The 14,130-nt window shown below is 28.9% G+C and overlaps 2 protein-coding genes across 2 annotated transcripts; both read left to right on the top strand.

Moving 5' to 3' along the window:
* Positions 1-1,781, top strand: LOC126671381 (protein LATERAL ORGAN BOUNDARIES). The gene is made up of 2 exons (XM_050365149.2): positions 1-84; positions 1,230-1,781. The coding sequence occupies exon 2, from the start codon at positions 1,236-1,238 to the stop codon at positions 1,779-1,781; it is 546 nt and encodes a 181-aa protein (XP_050221106.2). The 5' UTR covers positions 1-84; positions 1,230-1,235.
* A 10,509-nt stretch (positions 1,782-12,290) lies between these two features.
* LOC126674627 (oleosin Cor a 15-like) lies at positions 12,291-13,059 on the top strand. The gene has a single exon (XM_050369107.2). It carries the CDS (start codon positions 12,375-12,377, stop codon positions 12,819-12,821), a length of 447 nt encoding a protein of 148 aa, XP_050225064.1. The 5' UTR covers positions 12,291-12,374; the 3' UTR covers positions 12,822-13,059.
* Positions 13,060-14,130: the final 1,071 nt, after the last annotated feature.

The following is a 14,130-nucleotide window of genomic DNA, read 5'->3' as shown; positions in this document are numbered from 1 at the left end:
TACAATATCTTTGGAAGGAACAGACAACTTCTAGCTCTTCAAATAGCTCTTCAAGGAAAAAGAAATACAATTTTTTTAAGAAAGGTATTTATCTTTTTATTCAGCTCATCATAAAAAAAAAACCTAGATCACAAACAGGTAAATATATGTAGCACTTTACTATGCTAGCTACTAATTCTTTTCTGTTTTTCTTGTTTTTGAGTGAGCTAAAAAAGGCTAAGAGGTACAGTAGAGTCATCTGGGGTTAAAGCCTCTAATTTAGGGTTTTGCTGTATTCATCTACAGCAGTAGAACTATATATAGTATATACAAATAATTGTAGTGAATTGCACTGTTCAGATCCCATCTATAAGCTCAGAAGGACATTAATTACAGCTTTGAATTTTTCATGCAGCAGAATTCTTCAACTTTATGTGTGTCTAGTTAGCTAATATGTGTATTTAAAGAGGGGCAAAAAGTATATGTTATGGCATTTATAAATCACAGAAAAGACAAATTCTGAAACTAAATTTAAGAGAAACATGCAGAGATTAAATCTGCTAGGTTGTGAGAAAAACAAGGGGATAAACATATAGTATAAGGAAGGCAGAGAAAAAGCAGTTAAGGTTAATCACCAAAATACAGAAACAATAAGTAAATAAATTTCTAGGTTTCATTAGGTATATGCATATGTGTGTCAGAGATTTGCAAGTGTGAAGTGTGTGTCCTTGTCTCTCTCCGTGTTGTGTATAAGGGCAAGATTTTTTCTTTTTTTGATGAATATAAGGGCAAGAAGTAGACTACTTCTGAATAAAAAAGATTTGAACCTTGAAAAATTGTTTATTAAATTTATTTTAGAAATTTAGGATGCTTGTCATGCTTACTTCCATTATTAAGCATAAACCATAGTCTTGATCATTTTTTGAGATGGTGATTTTTCTTTTTTATGAATGAATACAAATATGTTAAGAAACTACGAGAAACGGTAAAAAATTCCACTATTAAAGAGTTTACGCATATTTAAAACTACGATTTTCATAAGGGAGAAGCGTAAAAAGAAAATTACTGAATAAGCAAAATTAGAAGTAAAATTATAGTGAAAACAAATGGTTTTATCAAATATATAAAATTAACATTTTGAATCTGAAGGAAAAAATACTGAAGAAATAAACAAGAAAACACAAAAATAGTTAAAAATTGAAGAAGGCTCACAAAAAAGAATGACGAGTTTCCTCCATATTGTCCATCAGATAAAAATGGCATCATCAAGCTCTTACAATTCTCCATGCGCCGCCTGCAAGTTCTTGCGAAGAAAATGCATGCCCGGTTGCATATTCGCACCATATTTCCCACCAGAGGAGCCACAGAAATTCGCAAACGTCCACAAGATTTTCGGAGCAAGTAACGTGACAAAGCTGCTCAACGAGCTCCTCCCCCACCAAAGAGAAGATGCAGTCAACTCCCTCGCCTATGAAGCCGAAGCCAGAGTAAGAGATCCAGTTTATGGCTGCGTTGGCGCAATCTCATTCCTTCAAAGACAAGTCCAAAGGCTGCAGAAAGAACTCGACGCAGCAAATGCTGACCTAATCCGCTTTGCTTGCAGTGAAATCCCGACAGCTATGGCGACAAGTTCAGTTCAGCCAATGGTAGCAGCTCATCGACAAAGGCCAAGAATGGGTAATGATGAAGGAGCTGGAGGTAATTTTTACCATGGAACTTCTGGTATGGTTCTTCCTTATAATTTTCCATGGAATGATGACAATGAAGAAGGTGGTGGAGGAGGAGGAAGAGGAAGCATGTGAATGTTGATCAGAGAAACCCCATAATTTAGGGTTTTTTTTCAGTTATAGCTGTTGGCTATAGCTAGTGCAAGACTTTTGGTATGGTTTTATAAGGTTTCTGGCTATATGTAGCTTCACATGGAGTCATTTAGCTAGAAATTGTTCATTATAATTATTGTTCTAATAATTAAGTTAATAATTTATAATTAAGGATTAATAATTATTATTGGGGTGATGGTAATTAAGGGGATTTGTGGAGTTTTTTTGTGGGTTATGTCATAAGAGGAGCAACTCTAGATATGTGCATGTGGAGTTGCTAATTCTGTGTTATTGTTTGTTTATGCTTTGGTTAATAAAAAATAATTTAAACATTAATTAAATTTAAAGAAGTACTCTCTATAGCCGTCTCAGTCTATATATCTTAGTCTTTCTTTATACAATTTTTATATGTATTAATTTTTACCTTTCTTTCTGCTTTGTTCTTAAGGACCACTAATTTGCATTCTTAAAATAAATTTATATTCAGCTATAATTTTTCTACATTAGTAGATGTTATAATAGTCTAATTTTTAGGGAAGACATTCCGTGTATTTTGAACTGTCACTGTTTTGATGATTTAATCTATCTAGTTTGTTAAATATATTAATACTTTTAAATTTTATTAATTAGTTTGATTTTTACAGAAGACAATATGTATAAACTTATTTTATTTAATGTATATAGTGAAAAAATGGAACATATATAGTTGTAGATAGATATATATATATATATATATATATAGATAGATAAAAAAAGTTTTTCATTGATAAAATTATAATTCTAACCATCTATAAAAGAAAGACTAGAGATTCAAATTCAATTTATATTTTTCATATATATTGTATCAAAAGAAAGGGTTATACAGTGTGAATCTATTAGCTTCTTTTTTTGGGTTTATTTTCAGAAAACAGACCGACCTCTCATTTTTGTATAGATTTGTAAATATCCAAAACAGTAAATCACACAGTTTATAGGTCTCATTGGATCCAATTATCATAAAGTAGCAGTTGTTCTTCCATAAGATTTTTCAGCTTCACTGTTATCTTCCCCAACATTTCTACACATAACAGTAGACAGTGAACAAAAGTCATAACCCAGATCTCTCTCATATATACTGTTCTAATTCTTTAGATCAAGCAAAAGATTCTTGATAATATAATAAAAATAATCTTGACAAAAAAATAAAACCCAGAAAAGTTTAGGGTTAGGGTTTCAAGAAAACGGTGATCAATGATCATACAATAAAAGAAAGAGTGAGACAGAATTTTTTTTACCTCGTTTAAGTTTGATCTGAATGAGAGATGGCTTCTGAATTTCCTTAATTTTATGTGATGTTCTAATGAAGTTGGATCATCAAACACAGACAATCTCTTCTGTTTCTGCTTGACTTTTTGTCAGAATATCTCTCTCTTATATATATAACAAAAACATAAACTGATCGATCATCATGATTATATATTACACTGTTTATGCATAATTTCTTTTGTTGGGGTTGGGGCACTGTAACACTCTTTTTGAATTCAAGAAAAAGTTAAAGTTGTCCTCCTTTTTTTTTTATTTTTTCCTTTTTCAATCTGAATCGGCTGTAGATTTGGGGCTGCGCCAGTTTCCAGTGATGGAAATGAGAGAGAGACATGTCTGTTGTCCTCCAATTCATCGCCCTGCTGATCGATCACCATGTCCACACCTTCTCGAGATCACTCATGATTTCTTGATCACAGTCTGTATAGAAATATTAAAATAATTGAAGGTTGATTTCAAAAAAAAAATTGTTGTTAAGAGGCTACTTTTGATAAGGATAATTATTAAATAGTTTTTTTGTTTGTTGTGTCTTTAACTGAATTTATTGTGCTTATCAAATTATTAATTTATTTGGTTTATCTCTATTCAAAAAAATAATCTGAATGGGATAGTTTATATGAAACTAAATTTATTATAAATCTTTACTATTATGCCGCGAATTAAAGGTATAATTTGTTTTATTAAATTCGTATCTTTATAGATTTATATTCATATGAATTCATTTGGCGATTGATGCTGGCGTGTATGCGGCTTGGAGCTTTTGGAGAAAATCAATCGAAAAAGCTTGATTGAAAGTTTCATAATTCTGTTCAAGTTTTTTTTTTTTTTTGATAATTGGGAAGGGGGAGCGCTTGTGGGTAGGGCTGTGCAAAAACCGAACCGAACCGAACCGTTTCACCGAACCGAACCGAAATTACAATTACGGTTCGGTTATTTGGTGATTGTGGTTCGGTTTGGTTTGTAATTAGGTAAAAGTTTGGTGTTCGGTTTTCGGTTCGGTTTGAGCATTTTAAAAACCGAAAAAACCAAAAAACCGAACAATTAATAAAAAAATAAAATTATATATATTAATATATATAAATTTATATTTTTTTGGTTTAATATTTTAATTATAGTTGATATATAAGTTAATAAACTTCATATAACATATAATTATGCTAATAACTATATAAAAATATTTATTAGACACTTATTATTTAATATTAGAATTTATTTTATGATAAAAAATTAAAAAATGAAGAAAGTAAAAAATTTCGGTTTTTCACCGAACCGAACCGAACCAAACCGAACTTTTCGGTTCGGTTTGGTGTAAGCCAAAATTAGAATTCAGTCCGGTTCGGTTTGTGATTTTTAACAAACTTCGGTGTTCGGTTTGTTCGGTTCGGTGACCGAACTGACCGAACTAACCGAACGCACAGCCCTACTTGTGGGAGGAATCGAACCCACGACCTAGCAGTTTGCTGCCTAACACTTATACCATTTGAGCTATAGCTCATTGGTATTTTGTTCAAGTTGATTGTGTGCGATTTAGGCAATTTTTAGATGTAATTTCATTGTAACGTGCCAACAGTCGATACTCTAAATTTCTCTCACGGCGTTTGTCACTTTTGAACCAAATTTAGTTATTTCTAATTTTTGTATCCAATTGAATTAATGAATGTTTGGATCTATAATTTCTAGTATTCATTCCAAACAATATATTTTGAAAGCTATATTCTAATATTAATTTTATTAATCAACAAATAATAGATTTATCTAAGGATCTTTTACTTCCGTATCGTAATTTAAAATTAGTAACATTTACGTGAATATATATGTTCTATTAAATTCACTTAAATAAAATTTTAGGTATCTACACTCATTGGCATTGTAGAATTATCTTTAAAATTCTGAACTATCTCAAAAGTCCAAATAGTTATAGAAGATAGATTAGTCATACCGATACGAACTGGATACATCTAATTAAAATAAGATAAAATAATTTTATAAATTCACATTTTTTTTTATCAAAATGACAATTATATCTTTAAAAATAATTTGTGACAATCTAATCCGTAAATCATACAATTGACTATTTTTGGTCGCATAATCCTCATTTCAAACCCACATTACCTTTTCTAAATTGAAACGAAAGATCAACTGTATAAAATAATATTTACAAAATCAAAATCAATTAAGTCCTTAACTATAAAAATAAATATTAAAAATAGATTTTAAATGAGGAATATATATATATTTGTCACAAATTACAAAGCCGACGGATCAAATTGTCATTTTTTTAGAAATATATTTATTATTATGATCAAAGATATGTAAATCTTTATAATTTTTACCATAACAATTTTTTTTACACTATTTACCATAACAATTCATTATCAAATAACATACAAGACAGTTTTTACACAATCTAAAAAAATAGAAATAGAGAGAGTTAGAGACAAAATAAAAATGTAAATGTGTACGTACTGTGAGATGAGAAGGCAAGTAAAGGTTTTGTGGAGTTAAGTGTCAAAGAATGCAACAGTTAGTGATTCAGAATCCATCAAAACATATCAATCTTTCCCTCTGCAAATTCTGCAAAGACGTGAGAAACAAGCAAAGAAGCAGGTGAAAATAATGGCTTCCTTTTTATTTTTTATAATTTTTCTATATAGTAAAATCTAACACTATATCCGAACAGGATGATGCATGGGTTGGGGGGGTCCTAATTCCTATGTATATTGAACCCTACCATTCCATGTTGTGCGTGTGACTCTCTGCTCCACAACAACAAGTTTACAGCATTCTCACAGTTATCATATATTATTTCTCCCTGATAACGTACATAAAGTTTTTTAGGTCAAAATTTTCGTTTATATTTCTCTTGTATTGTGAAAGGAGTCCATGCCCAAATGCCAAAAATATTATCTGGCCAATTTTTTCTTATTTTGAAATGGAAATCAGACTAATTAAACAGTATTAAATTCTCCATGACAAGAGTAATTAATTCATATTTTTTAATCGGCTAAATCACTTTTAAAATTCAAAATCAATTGGGACCAAACTTTATAATTTTACAAGTATATCTCAATTTAAAAGGTGTGTTGTAAATGTGTTTAATTAAAAGTTTAAATTTACTTTTAAATTCAAACTTTTACATTTTTATAAAAAAATAATAATTAAATGTTGTCTATTTTAAGATAAATTATTATAAAAAATTTAGTCACAATGATAAAATCTAGTGTTTAGATTTAAAAAATAAAATTTAAAATTTTCGACATATTTATAAGAAGAAAATCAAATTTGAGATATTGTAAAAACTAAAACAATTTGTCGTAATTAAAAAAACGTGAAGGTTTGTATTTAAAAAATAGTTCAGCCTTTTTAATAGCCGTTCTTTCTTTTAATTGAATTGCAATTAAACTCGATCGAGGCTTATTATGTGACACCTCTTACTACTACGAATTCGAACGTAAAAAAAAAAAACACCCCGGTTGACATATCCTTCCACTTTTAATTTGGAATTTAGATCAATTAATTGAATAAGAGAAATTATGTTCTTTAGCTCAATTAATCCAATCCAAATATTTGTTTATCTTAAGATAAGGACATGATGAAACTCTTTATTTTTATTTAATAATGCGAGTATATAATAAATTGAATATGAACTAAAGCAAAAAAAACAATACAAGACTAATTATGGTACGGATACCCGTCTTTGGATTCAATACATATATAAATAATTAATCAGCTTTAGGTCTCTTAAAAATGTATAAATCATTTCCCAAATCTAATGGGTGTGCTCTTTTTCTTTCTAAATTATTTACTTAAAGAAACTAAAGCGCACTAATCTGCAGTATGAGGAAGTTCAATGCATGTAGATTAAGGTTTTAAACACTTAAGGTTATTAAAAATACACTTTACACTTTTGATTTCAGAGCTGGCATAAACCGACTTCCTTCGGTAAAGTGATTCCATTTTAATATTCACTATTTGCAAATTTCGTCCAAGACAATGCTACTTGAAGAAATAAACGTTGGCTAACTAGTTTCTTCCGAATGCGAGATCTGTTAATAACAAATATATGTTATGAATGCGAGTCAACCCGTGATATGACCTATTTATTTTGTATCATAAACGAGTCGACACGTTTATGACATGGACCCCCTAAACCTCAACCCGCATTCACCAAATTTACGTGTCAGGCGAATCGTGTTATCGTGTCATGACCTATTTTGACACTCCTAAGTCGGTCTAAACTAGAATATACATAATTTTTAGGTAAAATAAAATTGTCTACCAAAAGCTTTTATATTTTTATCAAATATATCATTATCTTTAAATCTTATATGTTTGATTTGTCATCTTATTTGGCGTATATAACATGATATCACATCAACTTCAAACAGTGGTGGGTATATTTGGCAAATATCGAAAAGATGATGGACCAAATTTATTAAATCTAAGGAATTTAACACCGTGTAAATAATATATAGTTGAACAAAATACTCAATACTCATCACTAAACACTAGTAATCTATACTGCCATATTCACCTAAAGGGCAGCAGAATTTTGAAACACACCACATGCCCCGTCTTCTAAGAAAAGGCTAATTAATCCACAAATTTGAATTAGCTTTATAGAAAGCGTTTATTTTGTCAGATCACCAATGATGATGGCCATGATAGCTTCCATAAGCGTGACCATTAAACAAAAGATTATGGATTAAAGAATATTAATACATTAACTTATATTCTGTCTTTACACATTGGTTCTGCCTCTGTAAAGAAAAATATTTGATACCAATTTTCACTTAAATATGCAAGCGGAAAGAGATTTAGCAAAACTGCAAATCTTAGATACGGAGAGCATAAGAATATCTAAATGTTGTTCCAAAATTAATTATTATTTTTAATTGCAGTTTTGATTTTCTTTAATTATACTTAGAGCAATAAATGACAAAGAAAGGAATACAATCTCTTTAATTAAATTATAAATTCTCTAATCATATGCGCAGAAAGTGTTGATTTGGAATATGGCCAGGGTTTTGACTTGATGAAAATGACAATGGAATATCTCAATATTAAGATTTAGCATCTCCTTTAATTACTTAAATAATTATTTAAATCTGCTAATGTATATTTTAGCATTTTCTTAGAATATTACTTTCCTTCGTCGACCATGGATTTAGATCTTTTAGTTTAATTATTGTGGATCATGAAATGTTTTCGGCTAAAGGCATAAAACTGAACTTTGCCTCTTTGAGTTTTTTTGTTTTTTAGAATTAATTAAGGAGTGAATAATGAATGTAAATTGGATAAAAATATGTGCAACTCAAATTTAATTAAACCAGGTAACTATCATCAGTGCAAACTACTATTCCCTCCGTCCCAAATTGATAGCCATTTTTTTATCCCAAATTATAGACAGTTATTTACTGTTTAAACGATAAAATGGTATAAATACCCTTATTGATTATAGTATATTACATTAAAAATAAAGCAAACACTATTAAGAGTCAAGCCAACAGGCCCAACACTATATTAAATAAGAATAAGTGTGGTATGTTTTTATGAAATTGTGCATTTTACATAGATTTAATATTTGTGTTTGTCCTACATTGCCTGTCAATTTGGGACGGAGGAAGTAATAAATTAAGAAAAAATTACACTAGTGGTGTTTGAATTTGTATAATTCTTATCTTCTAGTGTTTGAACTTTAATATCTCAAAAAACCTCGACCTTTTAGCTTTTTTTTAATTTAACTCCTACATTGTAAAATCGCTAATTGTGCCCAAGTTCGCCGTTGGGTTCCGATTGTATCCAATTTTATAAATTGACCTGTATTCCTTTTAATTTTTTTAAAACCTTTATAAACGAGTTATTTGAACTCTTTTCCAATTTTAAAAAAATTCAAATGAATGAATAATTTGAACTTTTTCCAATAAAAAAAAGTCAATTCAGTATTTGAATGCAATTGAAAGTGAAAGGTGTGAATTTGGGTACAATTGTCAAATTTGCGACGTCGAGATAAAACTGAAAAGGAGATAAAAGGTCGATATTTTTTTGGTACATTAGGCCTATTTATAAATTATTGTTTAAACTTCTTAGAAGCATATCAAATCAATATTATTAGTCATTTTCGATCACCGGACTATTAATAAGGTCAAAAGTAATTTTTAAAATTTGTTGATATGGTTTACATTTCAATTTCACATTCTTCAAATGTATCATTGCACACACAATCATAATTTTTTTTACTAATATAACACATGAATTTAAATAAAAAAACACTTAATTTTATTTTGTAGCACACAAAGGACCGAAAAAATGGCCTAAATCACTTGTTCGATACATTTACAAAAAGTTCAAACAACAGCAGAATATTTGAAAAATATTAGGCACCATTAATATAATTTTTTTATAAAATAAACTGAAAGAAAATTGCAAACATAATTGATAGTAATACTATTTAATTCAGTATATGTATATTACTATAGTTTGTAATTTATGAATTTTACTTTTTTTATTTGGAAAAATAATACTATAGAAAATATAATGCTACCATACAAATGGTATACAATACTATTTTTTTTTCTCCGTACTTTTTTATGAAATTATCTATGTAATTTCATAAAATTTTGTATGTTATTATTTATTTATTTTTATAATGTTTCTCTAGCTCTCTCTATATTTTTTATTATTTCAGACGAAATATAGTTCTCTATATTTTGTTTAATTAAAGGTGTAATGTATCAGTTTTTAAATTAAAATTAATTATTTCATACAATAATCATAAAATAATAAATTTTCATATAAATAACTGAATTTGGTGATATAGAAAAATAAGTTTGAAATCTCTATGAAATTTAAGAAACAGCATATCAGTCAGATTACTCTATATTTAATAGGATTGGGATTCTCTCAAGTTCAAATGAACTTGAGAGGGTCATATTCACGATCTACACCGTTCATTATAAAATAAATGGTGTATATTAATTTGATTAAAATTGTACTTTTTTTATCTATACCGTTCATTTTATAATAAACGGTGTAGATCGTGAATATGACCTTCTCAAGTTCATTTGAACTTGAGAGAATCCTAATCCTATTTGATGTATCATTTTCAAATACATGCAGATCTATAAGCTAAGTGTAGGATTACAGGCAAAAGCCCAACAGCTGCTAAAATAGGCCGCATATTGGGTATGGGCAAGATTAGCCTATTTGCAGGGGCCCATCACAATCCCCTATAATGGTGTGGTTCGGAACACAAGATCATTAGGCCTACCCATTCAAAATTGTTACAACCTTTTTTTGGAATTAACATTGAGGAAATTAGACTCAGCACTTGATTATTAAAAATAATTCCAAAAATACTTGAGCATCTTTTTTTTTTTTCTGTCAACACTTGATTTCACCTTTTTATTTCATCTAACACTTGATTTCACCTTTTTATTTCATCCAGCACTTGATTTCACCTTTTTATTTCATCCAACACTTAACCCAACCTTTTTATTTCGTCCAACATTTAACTTCATTTTTTTATTCATCCAACATTTAACTCCATTTTTTTAAGATTTAGAATTTAGATTTTAGGATTTTAGGGGTTTAGGGTTTATGATTTTAGGGTTAGGGTTTAGCATGATTTAGGGTTTAGGGTTTAAGATTTGGGATATAGGGTTTAGCATGATTTAGGATTTAGGGTTTAGCATGATTTAGGGTTTAGGATTTAAGATTTAAAATTTAGGGTTTAGGGTTTAGCATGTTTTAGGGTTTAGAGTTTGGAGTTTAGGGTTTAGGTTTTAGGGTTTAGGGTTTAGGCTTTAGCATGATTTAGGGTTTAGGGTTTAGTATAATTTAGGGTTTAGGGTTTAGAAAAATAAGATTTTAAGTGTTAGATTTAATGTTTTTATTAAATCAAGTGCTAGGTGCAATTTATTTTCTTTTGTAAGTATTGTCCGCAAATAAAAACGAACATAAGTATTTTTGAGATTATTTTAACAAAATCAAGTATTTTTCAACTTTTCCCATTAACATTCTCTCAAATTCTACTAAACATAATAGATTTATGTTTGCTTAATTTATAACATTCTTAAAAAATAATTGCTATAGATGAATTTAATTTGACTTACACATTTTTAATGTATACACATAATGTATAAATAGTGTAGATTAAAAATATAACCTCTCATGTTTATTAGAACTTGACAGGATTCTAATTCAAAAAATTTACCTAAATAACTAACTAATATCTAAAAAATTATTAAAAATAAAACACTTGATAATATGTAATCGAAAAAATTTAATGCACATATTAATTCTTTTTAATTTACAGTACTTCATTCTTAAAATTTATATATTTTAAATATTTATTCCATTTTTCATTTTTTTTATAGATTTTTAAAAATTTACACATCGTCTAATCCACCGGTGATTATTATTATCGGGGTTATTATCATTGTCATCGCTGCATCGTCCACTTTTTAATTTGCTTTTTCTCAAATATTTTTATTTTTTTTATGTTGTCGTCTCTCTGTTTATTATCCTTTTGTTTTTCTATTTTCACCATCAACATGTTAATGATTTTATATATCTAATATTTTTTTAAATATTATGATGATGTGAATCTTATAAAATTATATTGTCTTAAATCTGTATTTTATTGTGCTCATATTCTTTATTAATCATATAGTACGATTTGTTTATTTTTTTGTTGATAATTTGACTTTTAATCATTATGGTATTATACGTATGTTTTGATCTTATAATTGATTTTTAATTAATCTTATCACTTTATATTAAATAGCACACATGTAGTATTTAGTTAATTTTTAATTGGTTTAAACTTGTAAATAATATAAATAGAATTGTAATAAAAATACGTTGGTTGTATGCAGAACTGATAAAAGAGATGGCATTAAAAAAAGAAATATATATAGAAAGAATAATATATAAAAATATAATAAACGGAATAATAATGTTTGTTAAATTCTTAAAATTACAAATAAAGCTTTACTCACTCGGTCACCTCTTTGGGTTTTGGGTAAGAAAAGCTTATAATTACACCACGACACAAATCAATGACCAAAGTAAAAATAATCAAACACGTCCCTATAAGGACACACCTCTCATGCAAACCCTATCTCATCAGCACGTGCCTCCTCACTCCACACCTGTCCATTTCCTCCACTCCTTAAATTCACCTCTCGTTCACTTCTTCTCCTCCGACTAACTACATCTCTATCTCATTCTGATACACAATTTCCAACAAAAAAGCCTGATTAAGCATCCATGGCGGACCGTCAACTACAACAAAAACAATGGGGCGGCGAACACAAAGGTGCCGGCCCTTCGACCTCAACGATTTTAGCTGTGGTTACTCTTTTGCCTCTTAGTGGCACTCTTCTCTTCCTCGCCGGTGTTACTCTCACCGGAACAATGATCGGGTTAGCTGTAACAACCCCACTTTTTGTGATATGTAGCCCAGTTCTTGTCCCGGCAGCTTTTGTTATTGGTCTGGCTGTTACGGGGTTTTTGGCATCGGGTGCTTTTGGGATCACTGCACTCTCGTCTCTGTCGTGGATGTTCAACTATTTGAAGATGAGAGGCATTTTGCCGCAGAGGTTTGACCAGGCGAAGCGGCGCGTGCAGGAGACGACGGGGCAGTTGGGCCAGAAGGCTAGAGAGATGGGGCAGACTGTTCAGGGTAAGGCTCAAGAAGTGACCGGCAAGACATAATTTGCTTATATCATTTGGTTGACATGCAATTAAAATATAGATATGCTGATGAACTTGGAGTTTGATGGATGGCTTATGTAATAAGAGGGTCTTGTATAAAGACTAAGAACGATTTTACTGCCTTTGCTGTTTCTGCATATTTCTCTTTTTTATTTTCCTTTTAAATGTAAGTTTCTGCTTATAATTAGCTTGAGTTTGTGTGTGTGTTTTATTTTGTTATCAAATAAATATTAGTTTATAGTGGTATTCAAAATTTGGTTAGCATTGTTCTTTTCAAATTCAGTTTTTCTTCATAAATCACCCATTTAACGCAGATGGTAGGCATTCTGAATGGCATTCCAGAATGTGGCATAAGTGTCTAGACTGTGGACAGTGGTAGTTGCTTACACAAGATTATTTTATTTGTACCATCAAATTAACTTAAATAATAGATGTGTTGAAAATTCTAAATAAATAATTTGATTTAGGTAAAATAACTATTTTTTTTATCCTATCTGACTTTGAAAGTTTATCAATTTTATTTTTTTTATTTTTTTTATTTTAATTATGCCTGAAGCATAAAATTAATATTTATTTATTTGATAAAAGTTCAAAAAAATTATAAACATAATTAATTTAATATAAAAAATTAATCTAATGTAAGAAGGATTAATTTATAATTTTTTTAATTTTTTATCAAATAAAAAAATTAATTTTATATTTTAGGGTGTAATTAAAATGAAAAAAATATAAAATAAGTAAAATAGACTTTAAAAAATTGATATTTTTTAAGACATTAGACCTCCGTATTACTAAGCAATATTTAAATTGATTCATAAATTTTATTAGGACAAATTATTGCGAGGCTCCGATATGTTTTCGTACATCGTTAATAGAAATAAAAATGAGATACTAAAATACCAACCGCTAATAAAATTAAAAGTAAAATATCAAATAGTTAACATAATTGAAAGTGAGTTATAAATTGTTTAAAAGTAAATATTAAATTATTTACGGAACTAACAAAATATTAATAGAATTAAATGAGGTATAAAATTATTTGCTTTTCGTTATGATAAATATTCGGGCCATTTAGGCCTCAAAATAATTTAGAGAAAATTACACCATATAACCCAAAAATTGAAAAGTTTATGTTAGTGACTCAGAAAATAATTCTATGCAAAAATTTCTTTTTTTTTTAAATCAGTTTCTACCTATACCTCATTTTAATTTTAGTCCTATTTTACCCTTTCCCTTTCTTCTCTAACATCCACAACTGCTCCCTCAATCATTATTTTCTACTATTGTTGTCAACAGAGATCCATCTCCG

Source organism: Mercurialis annua, linkage group LG3, assembly GCF_937616625.2.
Source record: "Mercurialis annua linkage group LG3, ddMerAnnu1.2, whole genome shotgun sequence".
NCBI lineage: Eukaryota > Viridiplantae > Streptophyta > Magnoliopsida > Malpighiales > Euphorbiaceae > Mercurialis > Mercurialis annua.
This window is presented reverse-complemented; position numbering and strand designations above follow the sequence as displayed.

Coding starts and splice junctions, on each gene's coding strand:
- LOC126674627 (XM_050369107.2), top strand. CDS start 12,375: ATGGCGGACCGTCAACTACAACAAAAACAATGGGGCGGCGAACACAAA.
- LOC126671381 (XM_050365149.2), top strand. CDS start 1,236: ATGGCATCATCAAGCTCTTACAATTCTCCATGCGCCGCCTGCAAGTTC.